Source organism: Girardinichthys multiradiatus, chromosome 23, assembly GCF_021462225.1.
Source record: "Girardinichthys multiradiatus isolate DD_20200921_A chromosome 23, DD_fGirMul_XY1, whole genome shotgun sequence".
NCBI classification, from domain to species: Eukaryota; Metazoa; Chordata; class Actinopteri; order Cyprinodontiformes; family Goodeidae; genus Girardinichthys; species Girardinichthys multiradiatus.
The window spans coordinates 12,357,255-12,380,252 of NC_061815.1; the positions used below are offsets into that span (position 1 = coordinate 12,357,255).

General features: G+C 42.6%; 2 protein-coding genes across 6 annotated transcripts; one reads left to right on the forward strand and one right to left on the reverse strand.

The window, feature by feature from the left end:
• pld7 (phospholipase D family, member 7) lies at positions 1-10,089 on the reverse strand. Of its 2 annotated transcripts, none has more exons than XM_047354070.1 (12): positions 9,958-10,089; positions 9,348-9,446; positions 5,365-6,288; positions 4,593-4,765; positions 4,286-4,466; positions 4,099-4,213; positions 3,879-4,006; positions 2,869-3,072; positions 2,546-2,685; positions 2,142-2,307; positions 1,955-2,054; positions 1-923 (listed from the first exon to the last, which is right to left on the reverse strand). In XM_047354070.1, exons 1-12 carry the CDS (start codon positions 10,072-10,074, stop codon positions 721-723), a joined length of 2,550 nt encoding a protein of 849 aa, XP_047210026.1. In that variant the 5' UTR covers positions 10,075-10,089; the 3' UTR covers positions 1-720. The 2 variants fall into 2 exon arrangements, with proteins under 2 accessions (XP_047210026.1, XP_047210027.1); XM_047354071.1 differs by lacking the exon at positions 9,958-10,089 and adding an exon at positions 9,541-9,904.
• Positions 4,844-22,692, forward strand: gpr137 (G protein-coupled receptor 137). 4 transcript variants are annotated; one of them, XM_047354076.1, is made up of 8 exons: positions 4,844-5,212; positions 18,109-18,562; positions 18,665-18,714; positions 18,800-19,037; positions 20,056-20,205; positions 20,325-20,450; positions 20,569-20,687; positions 21,705-22,692. In XM_047354076.1, exons 2-8 carry the CDS (start codon positions 18,191-18,193, stop codon positions 21,799-21,801), a joined length of 1,152 nt encoding a protein of 383 aa, XP_047210032.1. In that variant the 5' UTR covers positions 4,844-5,212; positions 18,109-18,190; the 3' UTR covers positions 21,802-22,692. The 4 variants fall into 4 exon arrangements, with proteins under 4 accessions (XP_047210032.1, XP_047210034.1, XP_047210033.1 ...); XM_047354078.1 differs by lacking the exon at positions 4,844-5,212 and adding an exon at positions 9,370-9,506; XM_047354077.1 differs by lacking the exon at positions 4,844-5,212 and adding an exon at positions 10,297-10,431.
• The last annotated feature ends 306 nt before the right edge of the window (positions 22,693-22,998 follow it).

Consider the following 22,998-nt stretch of genomic DNA (forward strand, 5'->3'; position numbering starts at 1 on the left):
TGAATTTGTTACGGAAGAATTTATTTTAAAGGAAACGTTCAATAATTTGCTGTGTTCCAGCTGCTGCCAGGAGGTCCCTTTGTTTGATATGTCAACGCATGTCTGCTGACAGGAAGAGGATGTCAGACCTACAATAGAAAACCCTGCCAACGTGTTGAAGGAGGAAACAGTAATGATCAACACAATAAAACGGAGCTCGTTTGACAACAAAAACATTTAGGGTTTTTAAGTAGTGCACATTCAAACTGGACTTCTTTCTTTGGGTCGATTATTTGTAATAAAAAGAAAATCTGATGGCTTACAGCTTTTATTAAAAAGAGAAACATCCAAACATTACAGTTGACAGCTTCTGCAGCGTAAACAAGGCTTTGGTGCATGCACCTCTTTGGAGACATGACTCCCTGCATCATTTAAACTTGGCACAACTGGCTGTCGGGAATATTTACAAAAAACTCCAGACATTAATTGTGCAAAGTTATCTCCCTTGCACCTCAACCCATAAGAGGAATTATAAAAATAACTAGTTTTTTTAACAATATTTGAAATGCATTTATATACAGAAATTGCTGGAAGCCAATGGCAATAAAACAGGAGGCAGCATTAAAACCCAGCTGTGTTTGGTCATAGCGAACCAAATCTGCATATGTAGAATAAAGTTATGGAAGGAGCCAGTAAAATGTTCATCTAAAACGCGTTGTGCTCTTCTGAACGACAGACCCCTCAGCGGCGGCTGTGGCGACAGGCGTTCATGTCGTCTATACCGAGCGGTCTGGCGTAGTCAGAGCTCCAGTCTCTGAGGAAGACTTCCTCCGCTTGACTCTGCAGAGTCTGCTGGCCCTCATTAACCACAGAGTCCGTCTGGTTCACCACCAAGCCCACACCGGCAGTGTGTGTGAAGTAGTTCTCGGACCAGTTGGATGTCCCTGTGAACAGAAACATTAAGAATGAGGTAGTGCACGACCTCCGCCCCCAGTTTCAGGCGGTTTACAACAAACCATGTTGGGGGCAGAGTGGTATGTGGAAGAAGTTGCTGCTCTTCTCTCTCTGTATTTAGCACCAGCCATCGCCCCATCCAATCTGACCACCTCACTCCACATCACTGCTTAAGAAAAGAACACCCACAGCATGATGCTGTCACCACCATGTTTTTCTGTTGGGGATGTTTCTATGTTTCTAAAACAGGCCATTTACTGAAACAACCCACTCAGAGCAGTAATTAGCCCAAAATTGTAACAAAAATATATACATTTTGCATTGAAGATGAAAAACCTTTGTCTCTAAACATGCTCGACCCGGAACTACTTCAGTAGCATAGCTTTAGCTTCACCTGATACAAATACTGTAAATAAAAATCTATTAAGCACTTTTTGCTGATTATTAATCGATTAATCAAACAAAACCGTCGACAGATGAATCGATTAGCAAAATAATCGTTAGTTACAGAGTGTTAGGTTTCTACCACACATAACATTTCGGATGTAGGTTGAAACATTCAGCTTTGGTCTCATTTGAGCAGAGCAGAGCACCTTCTTCCACTCGACCACTCTGTCCCCAACATGGTGTGTTGGAAACAACAGGCTGGATTTTATGGCTTCCTCTCAACAATGGGTGTCTTCTTGCTGCCTTTCTTTAAAAACACCAGATTTGTGGAGTGCCAGACTAATAGTTATCCTCCAGAGTTACTGTGGGCCTCTTGGCTGCTTCTCTGGTTAATGCTCTCCTTCCCAGCAGAATACACATGCATGCCACACTTTTTTTTTTTATTGCTGTAGGAAAATCAGTTTCTTTATTCCTCTTCACAATAATGCCCTCCTCTGTGATGGTCTATCAAATAAAATCACACTACAAAACAGAGTTGTGGGTTGGAGCTGCTGGGGGATGAATAGTCCTGGAAGGCACTAGGCCAACTTAGAAAAGATCCACACATTAATCTACATAACTCTATGCAGCATACCTATATAGAGCACTCTGTCTGTGACCATGTATTTAGCGTGATTGACACGTGCAAAGGGGATCTTCTTCTCCTCAGCTGTTGAAGGCACCGTAAAGATTTTCTGCAAACAGAAACAGGATTAACGTCACCTTTTTTTATTACTCATAACGTTGGACCGTCATGGCTGCAAAGCTGATGAAAATCGTACCACGTCAATATTGCATTTCAGCGGAGGTCTGCTGAGGACCAGCAGCGACTGCAGGAAGGTGAACATGGAGGCTGGTGAGTGCTCCCAGCAGCTGACCATCAGGCTTACCTGCACCCCTCTGGTGCATGCCGCGGCACGCAGGCTGGAGTCTATGGCAGGCCAGAACCTGGATGATCAAGACACAATTCTTCAGCAGTTGTAAGAAGAAGAAGAAACTGCTGCGACAGATCAGAAGTGGTAAGTCAATTGTGTTTTATCCTGTAAATAAAATAGTCTTGTCTTAGGATATTCCCTGGTAACAACTACATACATTTTAGCTGATTTGGTGGTAAAACTTTATTCCTAGGCAGTTCCATCAATCTGCACGCGATGTTTAACATGATGGTGGATCCATCTGAGCGTACCTTACTGGCTCTGTGTACTGAGACAGAGGGAGGTAGTCCATGACAGAGATGTGAATGAACCTCTGGGCGTCGTCGATGACAGACAGGATGGTGGAGAGATCGTCGGAGCGCCCGCGGGCTGAGATCGGTGGCGGAGCACTCTGCAGGGAGATGGATTCAGCACAGACTGTATGGTTTGTAAAAGGTTTGGGCTCAGCAAAACCCAAAAATGAAAACTGATAGAAAACAATAAAATGAAGTCAACCCGCTTTTTATCCAACACCTGCTAAAACCTAAAACAAAAAAACAAAAAACATGGTTTCTTGTTGTGATGGGGAACTCACAGACAGGTAGACTTGAGCAGGAACTCCATTAAGCTTTAGGTGGAGAGGTCTGTCAGCACTGGACAGTGCAGAGAGTCGGGCGGGCCAAAACGGTGGGAGGGAGCCGTTCTTGGCTCCTCCAACGGTCCAGTACACCCCGAAGATCCGAAAGGCATCCTGAGCCAGGCAGCTGCAGTCCTCCACTGACAGACCCACTTCCTTCACCTACGGTAACCAAAGCACACAGATTACATTATTTATGAAACTCGAAGCCTGCATGCACACCCAGCCAGGTTACACAGTACGTCACGAACATGTCTCTATTGCAATATCAGTGTGTGATATCAATGTCACAAAGGGCTGTTTGAATGCAATAACTGTTGACTAACACATTCCTAAACTCACACATGTCAGCCTACCATTTAGCCTTCTGGAAGGAGACTCACAGCAACACATGTCCACACATGGCACTGATGACATGCCCCAAGATGCCAAAGCTCGCAGAGAGAGGACGGAGGTAAATCTAAATCGATCTCAACTACCATCTTTATCGCAGTATATAGAAATAATTTTACCGTTGTATGATTTTCTAATATTCTGAAGCCTAAAAAAAATGCAGCAGTTTAGTTTCACTGACTGAACCACTGGACTCCTATGCAGCCATCCACCTTTGAATGTTCAATTAAACAGCTCAACAGTCCATCTTTATAAAGCAGGATGAAATAAAATTTACTTTTCAATCAACAATGACTTTGGAACAAACTATTACACCTTTTAACATTCATTGTTTTCCATAGATTTTTCAAATAAAAAGATCTGAAAAGTGTGGAGTGCATTTGTATTTCAGAGTTAAAGGGTGCGTTGTTTTTATTTAAAAGATTATTCAGCAGAGTTGTGATTCAACCAAAATGTGGGAAACTTGGCGTGACGTTGTCTCTTCTGCAGCACACAAGCTTGAGACATGCATCTAAATCTCTAGGAGGTTAAATGTTCTGCCAGCTGAAGGCCTGGCTGAACAGGAGCTGCCGTACCTGACTGAGAGAGCGCCAGTCCATGTTAGCACTACCCAAGTAGAAGTGCTTCTGGTCCACGACCCACAGCTTGGTGTGGACGATGCCTCCAGTCACTGCACTGAGGTCCACCTCTCTGACCTGTGCACCTTCCAGACACAGCATGGCAGATTTTTATAGAAATTCCCACTGCTCTCAAGTGCCGATATGATGCTGTAGCTGTGATGATGGAGATGCCTACCTGCTGCAGTCAGTTCTGCTGTGTCCTGGGTTGAGGTTTGAGGGCCATTGACAGCAACCTGGAGTTTTACACCTTTGGATTCAAGTTGCTTCAGCTGCTCAAAGACCTTCCTCCCCTAAAAAATGAAAACTACCCTGAACAGGTTAGTCTTTAAAAAGTGAGGCCTGTGCATGCTGCAATAACTCACCTGAGAGTCTAAGGGGTCAGATAACTCGACGTCGCTGCCCCGCAGTGTAAAGTAAAAAGCAGCGATGTGGACTGAGCTGTTGGCCTTGTCCAGCAGCTGCAGCCAGCTGTCTGCGATGCTCGGCCTGGGTGATGAAGAGGTCGGGTACAGGCCAACAGGGATGCTTTCCACCAGTTGCACCCTGAACAGCAGAGAGGGACATTCTGCTTACAGCTGGGGTTGTCTTTTATTTGATGATACATTCTTAGTCTTCCCGCCTAAAGACAAACCAGCTCTGACAGATGAACACTTTGCTGATATTACTTGCCGGCAGTCTACGCTACAAGGCTCCGGCATTAAGCCGACGCCCTCCAGCCGGTGCAGCTCCAGCTGAGCTGTGAGCTGGGCCACAGACGTGGGAAGCCCATATTGCCAGACGTGCAGACTGAACCCTCCCAGCAGCAGCAAGAAGAAGAGAGTAAAGCCGGAGCGTATCGACCTCTGTCAAACAAAGAGAGGAGCACATAAATGGTGCAACACAGCATGCAACCGTTCTGCATTCCCCAGCTCTTACTGCAAGGTGTGGCCAAATTCCTTCAAATATGACAGAAGCAGTTAAAACTGCTATGAAAACACAGCTGCTGGAAAACTAAATGTCTGTTTCCAATCAGTAGATACGGGTGCTGGGAAACACTCTTTATTGCGGAAGCTATTGCTAAGTGAATAAAAAAAAAAAAGGTAAAATTGCTATAAGTGAAGTCAGAGGAAGTGCCAAGATTTTTTTCTCATGGTAAGAGAGAGCAAGACTTTCAGCAGATAAAGAGAAGGCTGATCAGAGAACAGCAGAGCTGCTCCGTCTTCTACTTCCTCAGCTTTCCCCCTCTGTTCTGTCATGGAAGATGCTGCATTGGAAAAACTCGGCAGCCTTCTGGAAATCTCAGGGTTAAGGTAGGAATGTGTATTCTCTCAGGAAGAGGCATGGTGACTGTAATCCTAGACACTAATATAAGATGCCTACGCCAGTTTAAAAACTCAAATCATTTTGTCAATATTCTGCCCTGTGCATCCTTATGGAAAACAGTTGGATAAGTGGAACTCACCTTAGTCGACTTTGCTGGCTTCCCTTCAGCTGCCTTTTCTTGTGCCCCGGGAGAGACGGATTCATCCATGTTGACTTTTTTCACCTCAGGATCAGGAAGCTCTGCTTGGCGTTCGAGTGGTTCCTGATGTTCCTCACCATCCTCTGAATCGAGGCCCTCAGATGCTTCACTCGACAGATCCTCTTCACACTCTGCATCTGACGAATATCTTCTACCTCTCAGTTCAGCCGTTTCCACTGGATCCGTCTTCCAAGGCGGTTCTTCGTCCATAATGGCCTCTATTTGGCCGACCTCAGCGGAGTCAGACATCTTTTCAGACTTCTCTGTGTCTCCGCTGGCGTTGATGATAGTCCCTGTGTGTTCTTCATCTAGCTTCTGGCTGAGGGAGCTTTCCTCAGGGAGGGAACTCGGAGAACCACATGGTGTGCTACCTGCTTCAGTTTTGGAGGTTTTGGGTGAGTCCTGCTTTGGTCTGAGAGGAGGTCTGGGGCTGGCGATCATGAGAAGATCCTGAGCAGGCTCAGACAGACTCTTGCTTTTTGGAGCAGTGATCATAGAGGCGTGACCCGCTGCAGCAGCTTGTTCCACACTGCTGGCCACAGAGGGTGTGACAAAGCCGATGCCAGGAACACGGACTGATGGTGGAGGAAGCGCCATTTCTCTGACCTCAAGGTGTTTGGACTTTAAAGCCTCCACACTTCCATCTTTCTCAGAAGGCTGAGCTGCGTGAACGTAGGCGTCTTTTCTTGGAGCGGGAAGCTCGGCGCTCTGACTGGAACTGCCTGGTCGCTTCTGAAAAGTTGGAATTCGGGAGACGGGTTTCCCCCCCTTACGATTCATATCTTCTTTCTCCTCAAGTTCTTTTTTGAGGGCTCTTTCATTCATGTGGAGACGTTCCACAATGACACTGCAATCCTTCAGTTCCTGAGAAAGAGAGCCGTATTATTTGACTGCCGAGCTCTGGATCTAAATATCACCATGGTAGGACACTAAAATGCACAGAGCAGCTTCAACTACCCAACACGTTACCAGGCCGGCTCTGTGTGTTACCTCATGAAGCTTCAGAAATGACTATAATACACACACCTATTCAAATTAGCTCAGCGAGCTAGTCCGCCACAGCCTTTGAGTGTTTGTTGACTCACGTGGTACTGCCGTGACTACAGAATCAATTCATTCAAAGTTCCCACAGGGCTGAAACTCACTGCTCAACCTGCTTCTGCAGTGAACTTTTCATAAACATGCAGGATGCTCCATGGCAACCACAACGCACCACGCCTACAGAGCGTCAGCAGTGTGAGGTCACACTCGTTTGTCAAGTTGTTTCAGAGTCTTCATGGCACTGAGCTGCATCTACACCGTCTTTACAGGTGCTGGAGAGATGGCTGGAAACTTCTGTTTAAGCAGACAGGCAGGAGACTAGAAAGTACTGGCGTCATTCTCCAGCCCTACAGGACAGAGTAGAGCATCACTGCCCCTCCCTGCTCTCTGTTGTGAACTGCCTGTTAGCTGGCTGAAAAAAGGCTGCTGCCATATTCCTTGTTTATGAGAGAGAGAGAAATTCCCCTGTCTGGAAATATTTCCACACAGAAAGTTATAATGTGGAAATGAATCCTCATTTTAGCTATGGTAACGGGACAGTTAGCGAGCTACAAGCATCATGTCTGCTAAACAGCCCACTGCTGGCTGTGCCAGAGCAGATGGCCTGACTAAATCACCAGCTAATAGCTCTTTTCTGTTTAAAAAAAATAAAGTTAGATTGTATTATATAATTTTGTTTTAATTTTAAACATAAATACCATGAAACCCTGTTTCGTTTGTTTCAAAGTTTATCATATTGTGAGAATTGCGTACCAGCGAACACTTTTACTCGACCTAAGGACGGAACCCTCCATGTTATGCCTTGATATATCCTAGGGGAGAACTTTGTTGTAGAACAATGCAACAACTGTTCAACAATGTCAAATTTAAAGTTAAGAAAGAATCTGTTGATAAATCTTCCATTAGCCAAACACATTTAGGCTAAACTGTATCATTTTGATTTTAGTTTCAATAAAAGATGAATCAATTTATGAGTACTTTCTACTGATGTGTCAAAATATAAACGTACCGAATATAATTCCTTGCATTTCAGATCGCACTGAACTATCAACAACCAATGAATAAAAATGTTAAATCAATCAAGCAACAATACAGTGCAAAGGTTTTAAACCACCCCTAAAGTCTTTATACTTGCCTTTAAAACAGACTTTTACCAGGTGCTTCAATCAGACTCAAAAAATAGAACTAATGACGACATCAGGATCACTTTCAAAAAAGTCTCGCTTTCAAAAAACATAAATATAAAAATAAAGAATGACTCAACACTTTTAGACTAAAGACTAAATGTCTTGGGCAGCACTGCATTTAAAATGTAAAAGGTAGAAAGAAAATGGGCTGCATGGTATAAATAAACACTGCATGCTTTAAATTAAAACTAAGAGGAAGTCAGGATAAACCTGAAAGCAACACTGCCATCCCTGCTATTTTTATTAATCTCAAGTCAAATTCTACATTTGTTACAGCTGCACGTCTCAGCAGTAAAACGGCCTTAAGAGTTAACTTCCTTGCAGTACAGCGCTGGAAAATCCTCTCCACTCTCTGACCATTTTGATGATTATGGCTTACAGATAATAAAAACCCCAAATCCAGTTTCTATGAGAATTCGATTACATAAAACTAATTTCAAATAAGGATTTCTAAACCAGTAACGTTATGTTACGGTCTACACAAAGATGGGGTAGACTGCTGACTGGTCAGTTTTCAATCAGGCCCAGCTAAGGAAGCTGCTGTTCACAGAGGGCTGTATCCAAGCATATTAATGGGAAGTCGAGTGGAAGGAAAAAAGTGTAATAGAAAAAGGTAGACAAGCAACAGGGATAATCGCAACCTTGAGAAGACTGGGAAGCAAAGTGTTTCAAGAATTTTTGAGTTTTTTTTTTTTTTTTACAAGGCATGGGCTCCAGCTGTAGTTCCTCAAGAGTATCTACATCCATACATGTGCAGGACATGTCTCCTAAACCAGAGACAACGTTAATAATGTCTTACCTGCACCATTGGAAAAAAGTTCATAAAAGTTAATTTTGCATTTCTTTTTAAAATCAAGGTCCCAGAGTCTGGAGGAAGATAGGCACATAATCTAAGTTGTCTGAGGTCCAGTTTGAAGTTCCCACATCAGTGAGGGGTGGTATGTCATCAGTTGATGTTCCAAGTCAGCAGAGCTGTCTACCTGGATTTGTTTTTTAGCATTTCCTGCTTCCCTCTGCTGACAAACTTTACGGAGATGTGGGATTTGGTACCTGCCCACAAACAAACTGGCATGACTTAAACCCTATAGAGAACCTATGGGTTATTGTCAAGAGGAAGATGAAAGACACCTGAGCCAGCAGTGAGGATGACCTGAAGGTCGCTATTAAAATAAGCTGGGCTTTCCTAACACCTCAGCAAAGCCACAGGTTGACCACCTCCATGCGACTCTGGCTTTTTATTAGCTGTAACCAATAATCACCAAAACAAACTAAACTGATCATACTAAGCCTTATAAGATGGGTGTTTAACCTTAACTAAATTACCAAAAATTATTTTTTGATAATATTTTGATTTATTTAGATGTAGCTGTATATGAAGACATGGATGTAGATTTTTATATCTAAAGCTGCATTGTTATTTGCAAGCTCTCTCTTGGAGAACAAGCAACTCTTTGGTTTAATATTTAATTGGGTTCGACTCTGAACAGAAAGTAGACAAAGATACCTCCGCAGTAGCCTTTCTACATTTCCTGTTAATGACTAGCAGCTGCTTCAGAGCCACAGACCAGGTTACAAAGCCTGGATTGTCTTAATACTGTTAGTAAATGGCCGGCCACACCTGGGCCTCAGAGGCAGCTCTAAACTGCACCCATCCGAGCGCCATAGCACCCCCAGGATGAATGATAAACCTCTTACCGTTAAATCTGCCTCCTCACCAGCTTCCTCCTCCACCTCTGCTTCATGTCTCTCCATCACTCGGCTCGGGCCGGCCTCAGGCTCTGACTCATCGGTCTCCTGCCAGACGGGTTGGTGATAATCAGTCAATGGGAGCAGCACGTTGGAACGACACTAAATGTACTGTATATGCTGTCTACAGCGCGATACTTACAGACTGCTGCCGGTTATATCTAAGCTATTTCAATGGGATAAGTTAGTAACATTGACAAATAAGTCAACAAATAAGTTTTGGTCTGTAGCGCGGGAGGGGGTGCCGCTTTAAGGTGCAGTTAAGGTTAGCCCCGTACAGTTAACTTGTGCTAACTGCTTTACCTAAACTAATAAAAAAAAAACACTAAATCGTTAAACATTTGAATTAAAGCAGTTGGCATCAGTGATACAAACATAACCCGTTTTGAAGAAAGAAAAGACAAAGTAGCTGATATAAACGTCTCTGCTGTTGCTGTCGTTGACGCTAACGAGCGAGCTACGTGGCCGTCCTCCTTTTTTTTTTTTTTTTTTTTTTTTGTAGTTCTCAGCAGCAGCAGCGGAGGAAGAGAAGGCGGAAAGACTGAGTAAAAGTACCCACGTCGTAATTCTGCCTCTGCTGCGGGCGTGTCGACCTCCTCCTCGGCGTTGCCTGTAACTCGACCCCACTCGGCGGATCAGGGATGATCGACCGCCTGGACCGCAGAACCATTGGCATTATGGAACACTTTAATAATGTAGCAGCAGCCTAGCGAAACAATGCGCGTCAACGGATAGAGCGGGACGTAAACTGCAGCCAGTAACGAGAAGGAGCCAACTGTGGCAAACACACGGCAATTACGCAGTCTGCTGAGCTAAAGCTATTTAGAGATGCTGCCAGGCTTATTAAAATGCGGCTGTCGATGGTCTGCAAATAACATGTGCCCACGTAGGATTTGAATGTCGTCCTTCATAGAAATACATAAACAACAACTTGAAGGAACCGCGGTTTCCTGTGAGCGTTGATTGGCGGTTGGAAAAGAAGAGTAGTTGACGCAGGAACGTCCGTTTGAAACGTCAACGTGGCCGCCATGTTGTGAGGGGCATTTTGCTAACGCACACACAAAAAGGCGTGCAAGGGTGGCAACATTTAAACAAAAACCTGCACTCATTTTTATTTGACATAGCAATAATGTAATGCCTCTTCCCCTCTTGCACCTCCTTAGCAGCAACAATTTAAATTAAAATATCAACAAGCATATTATTACTAAGAATATTATTAATATTATTATTAAGAAATTTGGTTTTAGGACATCCATAAGTACAGTTCTACTAGTAAGATCGAAGTTTAGGGTATCCAATAATTTTTAAAAAGGTTAGGGAGCCATTTTGACATTTACTAGCCAGATTGGATATGTAAAAGTGAACATTTCAGATATCTGGAATGAGATTTTTCCTATCCGAAAACATTTCAGCTTTCACAAACAAAATTCTTCATAGGATAAATTAGATCACTTTTCCTATTCATGTGCATTAGGCTTCAGCTGCACCTACCCACAAATATATTTTTTTCTGTCTAGAACAAAAATTGTAGATAGCTGAAATACAATTCTTACTAAGATAAACTATCATGTTGGATATTTATGGTTCAAAGACTATTATTGTTATTGCATTTTATTATTATTATAGACATTGATCGCTCCAAGAGGAAGAACCTAATCAGTGCTCCTGATTTGCTAATGTTGAACTGAACAGCCATTAGATACGTGGCTGGGACAAGCTAAAATAAATGCATTTTGTTATAGTTGCGTTACGGTTACCTGTTGGGCGCAATGAAGCTGATAAATAACAGTGCTTGACTGTAGAAAAAACTCTTGTGATATACTGTGTGCCCAAGAGCTTTTTACCAAAGCAAAATTTAGAAAAACTGCATGCAACTCTGCATACTTTCATGGACCTGGTGAATCTAGTACTGATCTGAGCTCTGGAGTAGTTTGAGGCAGAATATCAGTGTTGCTGTCAGATATTCTGCCACCATAAAAGATATGGTTGAATTTGTACAAATATGCGTAGTATCCATCTGAGCACTCTGACCAAAACACCAAACCCTAGGGTCTGAACCAACTGCTCAGTTACCTGAACCCACTGATTGAATCAGTTACTCTTCTGGCAAAACCATAAACACTCTTTACCTGTTTAGACACAACTTGTCAACACAATTTCATTGGGATGCGCCTGTGTTGAATAATGGTGAGCACAGGTGGCAAAGGTCAAACAAAGATAAAGCACAGGTTTCAGCAGTTGAACACATTAAATTTGATCACATTTGTGGCCAATGATGCGAGGGAACATATACGTGAGGAAAATGAGTATTTGAACACCCTGCGACTTTGCAAGTTCTCCCACTTAGAAATCATGGAGGGGTCTGAAATTTTTGTCTTACGTGCATGTCCACTGTGAGAGACATAATGTAAAATAAAAAATCCGGAATTCACAATGTATGACTTCTTAATAATTTATTTGTGTGTTACTGTTCAAATAAGTATTTGAACACCTGTGAAAATCAATGTTAATATTTGGTACAGTAGCCTTTGTTTGCAATTACAGAGGTCAAACATTTTCTGTAGTTTTTCACCAGGTTTGCACAAACTGCAGCAGGGATTTTGGCCCATTCCTCCACACAGATCTTCTCCAGATCAACCAGGTTTCTGGGCTGTCGCTGAGAAACATGGAGTTTGAGCTCCCTCCAAATATTTTCTATAGGATTTAGGTCTGGAGACTGGCTAGGCCTCTCCAGAACCTTGATATGGTTCTTACGGAGCCACTCCTTGGTTATCCTGACTGTGTTCTTCGGGTCATTGTTGTGTCGGAAGACCCAGCCATGACCCATCTTCAATGCTCTAACTGAGGGAAGAAGGTTGTTCCCCAAAATCTTGCAATACATGGCCCCGGTCATCCTCTCCTAAATACAGTGCAGCTGTCCCATGTGCAGAAAAACACCCCCAAAGCATGATGCTTCCACCCCCATGCTTCACTGTAGGGATGTTGTTTTTGGGATGGTACTCATCATTCTTCGTCCTTTCTTAGGATCATTGATATGCCACGAGGTGAGATCTTGCATGGAGCCCCAGTCCGAGGGAGGTTGACATTCATGTTTAGCTTCTTCCATTTTCTAATAATTTCTCCAACAGTTGATCTCTTTTCACCAAGCTGCTTGGGAACTGCTTCGTAGCCCTTTCCAGCCTTGCGGAGGTCTACAATTTTGTCTCTGGTGTCTTTGGACAGCTCTTTGGTCTTAGCCATGTTAGTAGTTAGAGTCTAACTGATTCTGTGGGGTGGACAGGTGTCTTTATGCAGCTAACCTCCAACAGGTGGAGTGGAGGTGGACTTTTTAGAGGCGGACTAACAGGTCTTTGAGGGCCAGAATTTGTGCTGATTGGCAGGTGTTCAAATACTTATTTGCAGCAGTAACACACAAATAAATGATTGAAAAATCATACATTGTGATTTCTGGATTTTTTTTTTAGATCATGTCTCTCACAGTAGACATGCACCTAAGACGAAAGTTTCAGACCCCTCCATGATTTCTAAGTGGAAGAACTTGCAAAGTCGCAGGGTGTTCAAATACTTATTTTCCTCATTGTAGATAAACTTGCCTTGCCTTAATACTTTTTTGATCAGCCAAAATGGGCTGCACGGTGGTGCAGTTGGTAGCACTGTTGCCTTGCAGCAAGAAGGTCCTGGGTTTGATTCCTGGCCGGGGGTCTTTCTGCATGGAGTTTGCATGTTCTCCCCGTGCATGCGTAGGTTCTCACTGGGTACCCCATCTTCCTCCCACAGTCCAAAGACATGCCTGTTAGGTTAATTGGTCACTCTAAATTGCCCTTAGGTGTATGAATGAGTGTGTGCTTGGTTGTATGTGTGTTGCCCTGCGATGGACTGGCGATCTGTCCAGGGTGTACCCTGCCTCTCGCCCATAGACTGCTGGAGATAGGCACCAGCTCACCCGTGACCCACTATGGAAGAAGTGGTAGAAAATGACTGACTGACTGATCAACCAAAATAGCCCTATTGAATACAGTTGAATTATAATATTTAAATTTTGTGGTTTGTTGTATTTTTAGACGTAAGATAGGTTTAAATACATACAGGTCCTTCTCAAAAAATTAGCATATTGTGATAAAGTTCATTATTTTCTATAATGTAATGATGAAAATTTAACATTCATATATTTTAGATTCATTGCACACTAACTGAAATATTTCAGGTCTTTTATTGTCTTAATACGGATGATTTTGTCATACAGCTCATGAAAACCCAAAATTCCTATCTCACAAAATTAGCATATCTTTAAAAGGGTCTCTAAACGAGCTATGAACCTAATCATCTGAATCAACAAGTTAACTCTAAACACCTGCAAAAGATTCCTGAGGCCTTTAAAACTCCCAGCCTGGTTCGTCACTCAAAACCCCAATCATGGGTAAGACTGCCGACCTGACTGCTGTCCAGAAGGCCACTATTGACACCCTCAAGCAAGAGGGTAAGACTCAGAAAGAAATTTCTGAACAAATAGGCTGTTCCCAGAGTGCTGTATCAAGGCACTTCAGTGGGAAGTCTGTGGGAAGGAAAAAGTGTGGCAGAAAACGCTGCACAACGAGAAGAGGTGACCAGACCCTGAGGAAGATTGTGGAGAAGGGCCGATTCCAGACCTTGGGGACCTGCGGAAGCAGTGGACTGAGTCTGGAGTAGAAACATCCAGAGCCACCGTGCACAGGCGTGTGCAGGAAATGGGCTACAGGTGCCGCATTCCCCACGTCAAGCCACTTTTGAACCAGAAACAGCGGCAGAAGCGCCTGACCTGGGCTACAGAGAAGCAGCACTGGACTGTTGCTCAGTGGTCCAAAGTACTTTTTTCAGATGAAAGCAAATTCTGCATGTCATTCAGAAATCAAGGTGCCAGAGTCTGGAGGAAGACTGGGGAGAAGGAAATGCCAAAATGCCAGAAGTCCAGTGTCAAGTACCCACAGTCAGTGATGGTCTGGGGTGCCGTGTCAGCTGCTGGTGTTGGTCCACTGTGTTTTATCAAGGGCAGGGTCAATGCAGCTAGCTATCAGGAGATTTTGGAGCACTTCATGCTTCCATCTGCTGAAAAGCTTTATGGAGATGAAGATTTCATTTTTCAGCACGACCTGGCACCTGCTCACAGTGCCAAAACCACTGGTAAATGGTTTACTGACCATGGTATCTCTGTGCTCAATTGGCCTGCCAACTCTCCTGACCTGAACCCCATAGAGAATCTGTGGGATATTGTGAAGAGAACTTTGAGAGACTCAAGACCCAACACTCTGGATGAGCTAAAGGCCGCTATCGAAGCATCCTGGGCCTCCATAAGACCTCAGCAGTGCCACAGGCTGATTGCCTCCATGCCACGCCGCATTGAAGCAGTCATTTCTGCAAAAGGATTCCCGACCAAGTATTGAGTGCATAACTGTACATGATTATTTGAAGGTTTGACGTTTTTTGTATTAAAAACACTTTTCTTTTATTGGTCGGATGAAATATGCTAATTTTGTGAGATAGGAATTGTGGGTTTTCATGAGCTGTATGCCAAAATCATCCGTATTAAGACAATAAAAGACCTGAAATATTTCAGTTAGTGTGCAATGAATCTAAAATATATGAATGTTAAATTTTCATCATGACATTATAGAAAATAATGAACTTTATCACAATATGCTAATATTTTGAGAAGGACCTGTACTAGGCACAGATTCAGTGGTTGTTCTGTCTTACTTTAAATTTGCAGATATATCATTCATTTTTGTCACAATGATAACCAGTATTGTTTTTAATATGGACGTATATTTTTGTTATTCCGAAACAAGCAATCAAAATTTGTTGAACGTAAACATGCGCGCTTCTTTTATTGAGAAAACCTATCTCTAAGCAAACTTGTCTTGCTGTTCAAAGCGAATTTGCCACTCACAATATGGCGGACGGCGCCCGTGCGGTGTCACAGAGGCTCCGCCCCCTCAAACGTTATACACGGAAACGAGGGATTATCGTCGTCGGCTTCTTATCTTCAGCTCCATGTTCACCTGAGGAAATAAATGTCTCTTATTGTCGTCAACTGAGGACCGACAGTTGTAAGTCGGGTTATTTTACGAGACTTAGTAAGCTGCGACTGATCTGCGCAGAATGACGTATTATAGGTGTTTGCAGTTAGTTCCAGTTAATCCTGCTGAGGTTCAGTACCTTGAACGGAACAGTCGGTTGTTTATGTTCCAACGACCAAAGTAAAGGCGGTCCTGTAGGGTCGTATGGGTCTCGAAGGTTACTATAACCGTGAGGGCAATATAACAAAAAAACAAACCAAACCAAAACATTAAACCGTTACATGGTCAAACATAAATGAACTGTTTTACAAGAGAGGTTTTTTTTTAATTGAAAGAAATAGTATGCTATTGTCTGCTGCGTAGATATTATTGTGTGACTAGTGAGAGTAAACAACGTCACCTTACTGTATTTAGTCATAAAGTAAACTTTATGTTTATAATGAAAATCAACTCAAAGGGTATCATGGATCTTCCATTTTAAAAGATATGTCGTTTCAGAAATACACCTGCCTGAAAATGACTATTTGCTGTGGTGCAGTTTAGATTTTTCTACCCCAGAGAACCATTTTAACTCTGATCTTTGTCAGTGATGGGAGGAAATGCTCATGTATACTGTGTCATTACTGTATATATACTGTATCATTTATGTCAGAAAGGTTCCCCACATTTACTAGCACTATGCAACAGTCAGTCAGTCATTTTCTACCGCTTATTCCATAGTGGGTCACGGGGGAGCTGGTGCCTATCTCCAGCAGTCTATGGGTGAGAGCAGTCTCGCCCATAGACTATGCAACATATAAACATGAATATTTTACATTTATACTGAAAACAAAAAAGCGTAAACAAGCCAACAAGTATGTTTCCAGATCAGTGTTAGAGTCACTGATTTGTTTCTGCATGCTCTTCATTCCTTCAGCGTCAAGAATGTTTTCACCTGGAGGTTTTCCAACAAACATGCTGAGCACTGTTTTCAGCCCAGTCAAGTTCATGTTGTATGACCGAGCTCTTCTTCTCATGATATATTGCTGTTTACCACTTATCATAAGCTAAGGGCAGTGTTTATCATGCTGTTGAGGGCTCTTCTGGGCCTCATACTATCTGATCTCCTCAGCTGCATGTCACAAAGGCTGTACACAATAATCTAACATTGCAGCAAACCTCTGTTTTACTATATTGGGATTTTATGTGACAAACAATACATCATTGTGTAATTTTGAAGGGAAAGGAACAGCATATTTAGTTTTAGAACATTCTTTACTAATAAAAATTTGAGAAGTCTAGCCTGCATAATTATACAGTTCAATTAGTTGCCTAATTAGTAAATAGAATCAGCTTACGTGTGATTTAATCTCAGTATAAATGCAGCTGTTCTGTGAAGGCCTCAGAGGTTTGTTGGAGAACATCAGAGAAAGAAACAGCCTCATGAAGACAAAGGAGCACAGCAGATAGGTTCTGGTGGGATCCCATACATGCACAGGGAGTATGTGCAAATTCCATGCAGAAGATCCCAAGTTGGGAGTTGAACCCAGAACCTTCGTGAACAGTGTGCACCACTGCGTAGCACAGTGTTCAGTCCGTTAGTCAAAAATCGAAAGAGTATTCCACAAGCGCAGATCTACAAGAACATGACCATCTACCTGTACTGACCGGCCAGCCAGAGGCGCAGCCCATTGCTCCGTGGAAACTCTGCAGGAGATGCAGAGATGCACAGCTCAGGGGGGAGAATCACTCCACTAATCTGGCCTTGAAGAAAGTGTGGCAAGAAGAAAGCTGTTGTTGAAACTAAGTGAGAAGAAATCTCGTTTGTAGTTTGCTGCAAGCTGTTTAGTGGACACAGCAAATGTATGTAAAAAGGGTCTCTGGTCAGATGAGACAAATGCTTATCTTTTTGGCCTTCATGCTGAACACTATGTATGGAGAAAAACTAACACTGCACATGTCCCCGAACACACAATCTCAACTGTTAAACATGGTTTTGGGAGCATCATGCTGTGGGGATGCTTTCCTTTAGCAGACTACAGGGAAGCTGATCAGAGTTGATTGGAAGATTGATTGAGCTAAATACAGGACACTCTTCCTGGAGGCTGTAGAATACTTGAGACTTACTTCCCTTTCCAGCAGGACAGTGACCCAAAACATAGAACCAGAGCTGTTATAGAATGATTTAAATGAAAGCATATTAATGTGTTAAAATGGTCCAGTCAAAGTCCAGACCTAAATCCAATTTAGAATCAGTGGGAAGACTCGAAATTTGCTGTCCACAGATGCTCTCTGTCCAATCCATTGACAAATGCATGGCACACTCTTCAGTTTTTTTACCTGGAATTTTTTTTTAAAGCAGTTTATGATTTTATCTTTCAGTGCAAAAGTGCTGTATTCACTACTTTATGTTAAATTATCACACAAAAGTTACAATGTGACAAAATGTGAAAAAGGTATGAATACTTTTGCAAGGCATTGTATGTATGGAAAAACAACTTTAGGTGGATGCTGGACCTGCAAAACATGGCAAACGTGCTTAAAGAACATGTGGGAAAACAAGACTTTATTTATGCTTTTATTATGACAAATTACTGCACCCAAATATGTAAAAACGTTCGGATTTGCCAACCCTGCTCTGGTTATCTTCTGACCCCCCTGTGAACGTGTCTCCCCAGATCTTCTCTGTAAATCCACCAGGCAGAAAGCTCCAGAGTTTCTGTGTGACGATGGCTGCTCCGTGATCCCGCCACCGCTCCCATGGAGGCTACAGTCACCGTTTCCCCTTCTCCCAACTCCTCTTCCCCGACTCCCCTGCGTCCGGCTGTGGCCCCGTCTGTCCAGCTCGGTTTCACCGCCCTCTACACCACCTTGTACGGGGGCCTTTTCTTGGTGGTGTACATCCAGCTGTGGCTGCTCTTTGTCTACAAACACAAGAGATGGAGCTACCAGAGCCTCTTTCTGTTCCTCTGCCTGCTCTGGGCTGGCCTGCGCACCACGCTGTTCTCCTTTTACTTCCATAACACCGTGGAAGCCAACCACCTCCCTGCTGCTGCCTTCTGGCTGCTCTACTGTTTTCCTGTGTGTCTGCAGTTCTTCACCTTCAGCCTCATCAATCTTTACTTCACTCTGGTGAGTCTGGAGAGAGGGATCTTTTAGAAAGATCAAAAGCTCGTCTTTTATGCCTCCTGCTTTCTGCTTCACCTGTAAGGTTTCTGTTCTGTAATTACACAGTTATTACTGAAGCTCAGGGATACTTACAGTTCAGTGACACAGAGAAAACAGTAAGTGTAACCCTTGACTGAAATATGAAGTATTTTAATTTATTGCTGCAGCATGTTTATCCTCTGTGTGTGTGATTCTCCGGAGGCTGGCGCAGTGTGCCTACGGAGCCATAAGCATCATCTTCCTCTGCATCAACGTGACGTGCGCTGCTCTGGGGGAACGAGGCAGCAGCGGAGAGAAAGGGAAGCACACCTGGAAGCTGGTGTTGGTCAGAGTTATTGTTAATGACCTGCTGTTCATTTTGGATGCGGTGTTGCTGGCCACCGTGCTGCTGCTGCTGACCCGGCACTCCCGCTCCTTTGGCCCCTACCTGATGAGCAAGGTATGGCGAGTGAGCATCGGTCCATAGATTTAACCAGAAATAAACACGGGTTAAAGGAATGATGCGCAGATGTCTGCTCAGGATTAGTCCTAGCCAGCGCTCTGTCAATGCCTAGTTTGGTTTCCAGGGTTCCTGCATAGTCTGGGAATGTATGGAATTTAATTAAAGTATTTTCCAGGTCTGGATAAATATAGAGTGCTTCCTTCACTCCATCTGTTCCCTGTTTCTTCTTTTTCATCCATCCAACCATCCTCCTTACCATCCAGTCTCTGATTTCGATCAAGGTTTCATATTTAAATCATGATCACTATAAAAATATCCTGGTGGGAGCTGGTGCCTATCTCCTGCAGTTTGTGTTTATGCATTTAAAATGCAATAAAAAGGACTAGGGCTGAAACAATGAATCGGATTAATCGTGACTAATCGATTATTGAAACATTTGTCAACTAATTTCGTAATTGAATAATTGTTAACTAGAGTATACAGACTCTAAAACATGCCATTTGTTGAAAGAACAACCCACTCAGAGCAGTAATCAGGCCAAAATTGTACAGAAAATATATACATTTTGTATTTAAGATGAAAAACCTTGTTTGTCTGTAAATATTCTCTATCCAGACCTTTTTAGTGGCATAGTTGTAGCTGCAAATGGTTCAAATGCTGTAAAAAAAATTCCTATTAAGCACTTTTGCTATCTGATATCTAAAAAAAAAAATCAATAGATTCATTTATTATCTAAATAATCATTAGTTGCAGCCCTAAAAAGGACTGAGGACTTTGGAATTTTGAGTTCAGAAAAGTGCAGAACTTTAATATAAAAATATAAAGGAACCCTAAAAGTGTTTTTTTTTTTTATCGAATTCTATTTCTCTGTGGCTGCAATTAGCCTAGTAAAATCAGCAGAGCAGTATTCATAACCAGAAATGGATTATTAACACGTCAGTATTGATGTTTCCTGGGAAGTCACAGTATTTCAGTCTTATAGGAATGATTTGGGCGATCTGTTCTCGTCCACCAGGGGACCACGGTGTGTCGCACAGCAGCTCTGGGTGCCGCAGTGATCTTCCTGTTTTTCAGCCGAGCCTGCTACAACCTGACGGCCCTGCTTCTGTCCCAGAGCTATAAGGTGGAATCCTTTGATTATGACTGGTACAACATCTCAGACCAGGTGCTTTTCTAATGGAGTATTTTCATCTGTGAGCAATAACGGATCATGATAATGTCAGACATAACTTGTAGAAATGCCAGAGCACTACAAGATAAGGCCTTGTGTATTTTTATTTTCAGGCCGACTTGCAGAGCGAACTCGGCGACAGAGGCTACCTGGCCTTTGGTGCCATCCTCTTCATTTGGGAGCTGCTCCCAACCAGCCTGCTTATCCTCATCTTCCGAGTTCGCCAGCCTGCTCAGGATGTGAGCTCCGCGTCTCACAGCTGCTTGCCTGGGCTGAATATGGACTTTTTAACATGAAACTGTAACTCAGTTCTTTAGCAACACAGCTCACGATCTTTTCATGTCCTGTTTTCCACAGACCAGCAGCATAGACATCAACAACAGGATTCTACCTCGTCCATATTTCTTTGATGATTCTGAAGGCAGCGATGATGAAATCCCTGCTCCTTGGGCTCACAGCTCATCTCAGAACCAAAGGTACTACCAAGACAAACACATAGTTTGTCATGTTGCAACCACAAACCTGAATGGATTTCATTAGGATTTTATGTGTTAGACCAACTCAAGTCGTGCAAAATTGTGAAGTAGAAGGAAGATTCCACATGGATTTTAACATTTGTTTTTCAAAACTACGTCATGAAAAGGATGGAGTATGTCTCTACCAGTTTTGCACATCCAGAGACTGAAATTGTTGCTCATTATGTTTTGCAAATTAGCTGAAGGTCAGTGAGATTGGATGGAGATGTTCAAAAGACAAATAATAATGCTTTGGTTGGACTCATGCCACTGTAGCTCAGACAGCATGTTCAATGTCTTTGTTCTGCTGGAAGGTGAACCTCTGCACTAGTCTTAACAGGTTATCTTTCAGGGTTTCCCGTTTATTTATATGTATTTATATGCTCATCAATTCTGACCAGCTTCTCTGTCCCTGCTAAAGCAAAGTATCCCCACAGCATGATGCCTCCACCACCATGTTTCACTATGAGGATGCCATGTTTAGGGTGAAGTGCAGTGTTGGTTTTCCACCACACAGTGTTTTGAACTTTTTGACCTACATACAATTCTGGTCTCATCTGATGTGAGAGCTTTCAGCCACCTACAGTACATGAATTCTTATGGCTTCCTTCTTTCATAATGATCAGATTTGTGTACAACTAATAGTTGTCCTGTCAAGAGATTTCCCACCTGAGCTGTGGATCTCTGCAGCTCTTCTAGAGTTACCGTGAACCTCTTGGCTACCTTTCAGATTTGTTGTCTCCTTGCCTGTCCTTTTGGACAAACGGTACAGGTTTGTAATCCTAACCTGCAGCGATGCAGAGCTAGAGGTCACTTAGATGTGGATTTGATGTTTATTTCAGTCATTAGAGACGTGAGACTTGACTCTGAGACTTTAGACTTGACTTGTGAAAAGTGACTAGTGAACGTCTCTGCAGGCGGGTCTCACATGACGTGAGCTTTAAGTCATCTTTTTTTTTGCTCTTCTTGCATTTCCAGCTGGTACGGATCAGAGACTGCGCCCCTGCTGTTTGCCAACAATCCTGCAGACCAGAACCACCAGCACCATTCTTTCTATTCCACCCCTCAGAACTGAAGGCCAAAACGTCATCTGCTGTTGGATTTTTACCATGCTCATTGGGCCAGTGACCTCAGGGGGATGAGGACCGTATGTGCAGCTACCGACCAGTTGTACCTCCCACTCTGTGGTTGAATTTGCACTGAAAACCTCAGGAAAGCTAAAAAGATGCACCTTGTAGTTGTTTTTATTTTTTAAAAAGAGAGGAGATATATTGACTCTTTCTAGACTTAAAGGGAACACTGTTGTTGGGAGAGGACCTACATGACGTGTCCATGTGAGCTTCATAAAGGTCAAACTAAGCATTGTTTATTTATTTGCATATTCACTGTGAATACAGGAGCTAAACTAACTCTTATAGTTGATAAGACAACCTCTTTACCTTCATCTACATTCCTGAATGGATTCAAATCAGCTTAGTCCATAACGTAAGTCCAGTCCCGTAAAATGGAACTTTATGAAACATGTTGAAGTAGATCTGAAACAGACTAAAATACAAATAATATATATCCTACAGACTTTAGTCTTTTTATTTCTGACAGTGGGCTTTTATGTTTATCTCCATCCTTAGCATAGCTGCAGCTACTAGAGTGTAGTTTCTGTTTCTGGGTCAATAACTCATCCTGCATTTGTCCCTGAGTTTATTTTTAAGCAGTTGATTTTAGTTCTCCTGTATGAGTTCATGCGTTAGATTGGATGTTTTTAATTTATTTATGTATTTACAGTCATTGTTTCATCTGAAAACAAACTCTCTGCCATTCACCTGTGACACCGGCTACATCTACAACACACCAATAAACGTTGACATAAACCAGGTCATCTTGTTGCTAGGCAGAAAATCTTTCTGTGTAAAGTGGAACCCAGCAAGCTTTGAATGTCTGTTGGTGCCAATAAATGGGATCAGATCAATTTTTCCCCTAAGAGTACCGTTTCTTCTGCCATTGCTGCACTCGCACTGAAACCTTATGGTGCAATAAACCCATCATGAAGAAATGAATTATCATCTATGAGAAAGATGTGTGAAAAGCTAAGAAATAAATAGATGTTTTAATGCATCAGCATAATCTCTCGCAGATCTTCAGTGTGACTACATTTATAGATTGTTGGAAAAAGCCTGTATTGAATAATAATTATCTTATTAAAAAAATCACCACTGGCACAATCATTATAATTTAAAATAAATGTACTTTATAGTTTTTTAAAAACTCTTTGTTA

What these genes read in the sequence shown, in the direction of transcription:
- pld7 (XM_047354070.1), bottom strand. Translation starts at nt 10,074, where the DNA reads ATGCCAATGGTTCTGCGGTCCAGGCGGTCGATCATCCCTGATCCGCCG. An exon ending in AGCAGAGGCAGAATTACGAC is followed by an intron (nt 9,447 to 9,957) that starts GTGGGTACTTTT and finishes CCCGTCTGGCAG; the next exon opens with GAGACCGATGAGTCAGAGCC. An exon ending in ACTGGCGCTCTCTCAGTCAG is followed by an intron (nt 3,073 to 3,878) that starts GTACGGCAGCTC and finishes TGGTTACCGTAG; the next exon opens with GTGAAGGAAGTGGGTCTGTC.
- gpr137 (XM_047354076.1), top strand. Translation starts at nt 18,191, where the DNA reads ATGGAGGCTACAGTCACCGTTTCCCCTTCTCCCAACTCCTCTTCCCCG. An exon ending in TCAATCTTTACTTCACTCTG is followed by an intron (nt 18,563 to 18,664) that starts GTGAGTCTGGAG and finishes GTAATTACACAG; the next exon opens with TTATTACTGAAGCTCAGGGA. An exon ending in TCAGTGACACAGAGAAAACA is followed by an intron (nt 18,715 to 18,799) that starts GTAAGTGTAACC and finishes GATTCTCCGGAG; the next exon opens with GCTGGCGCAGTGTGCCTACG.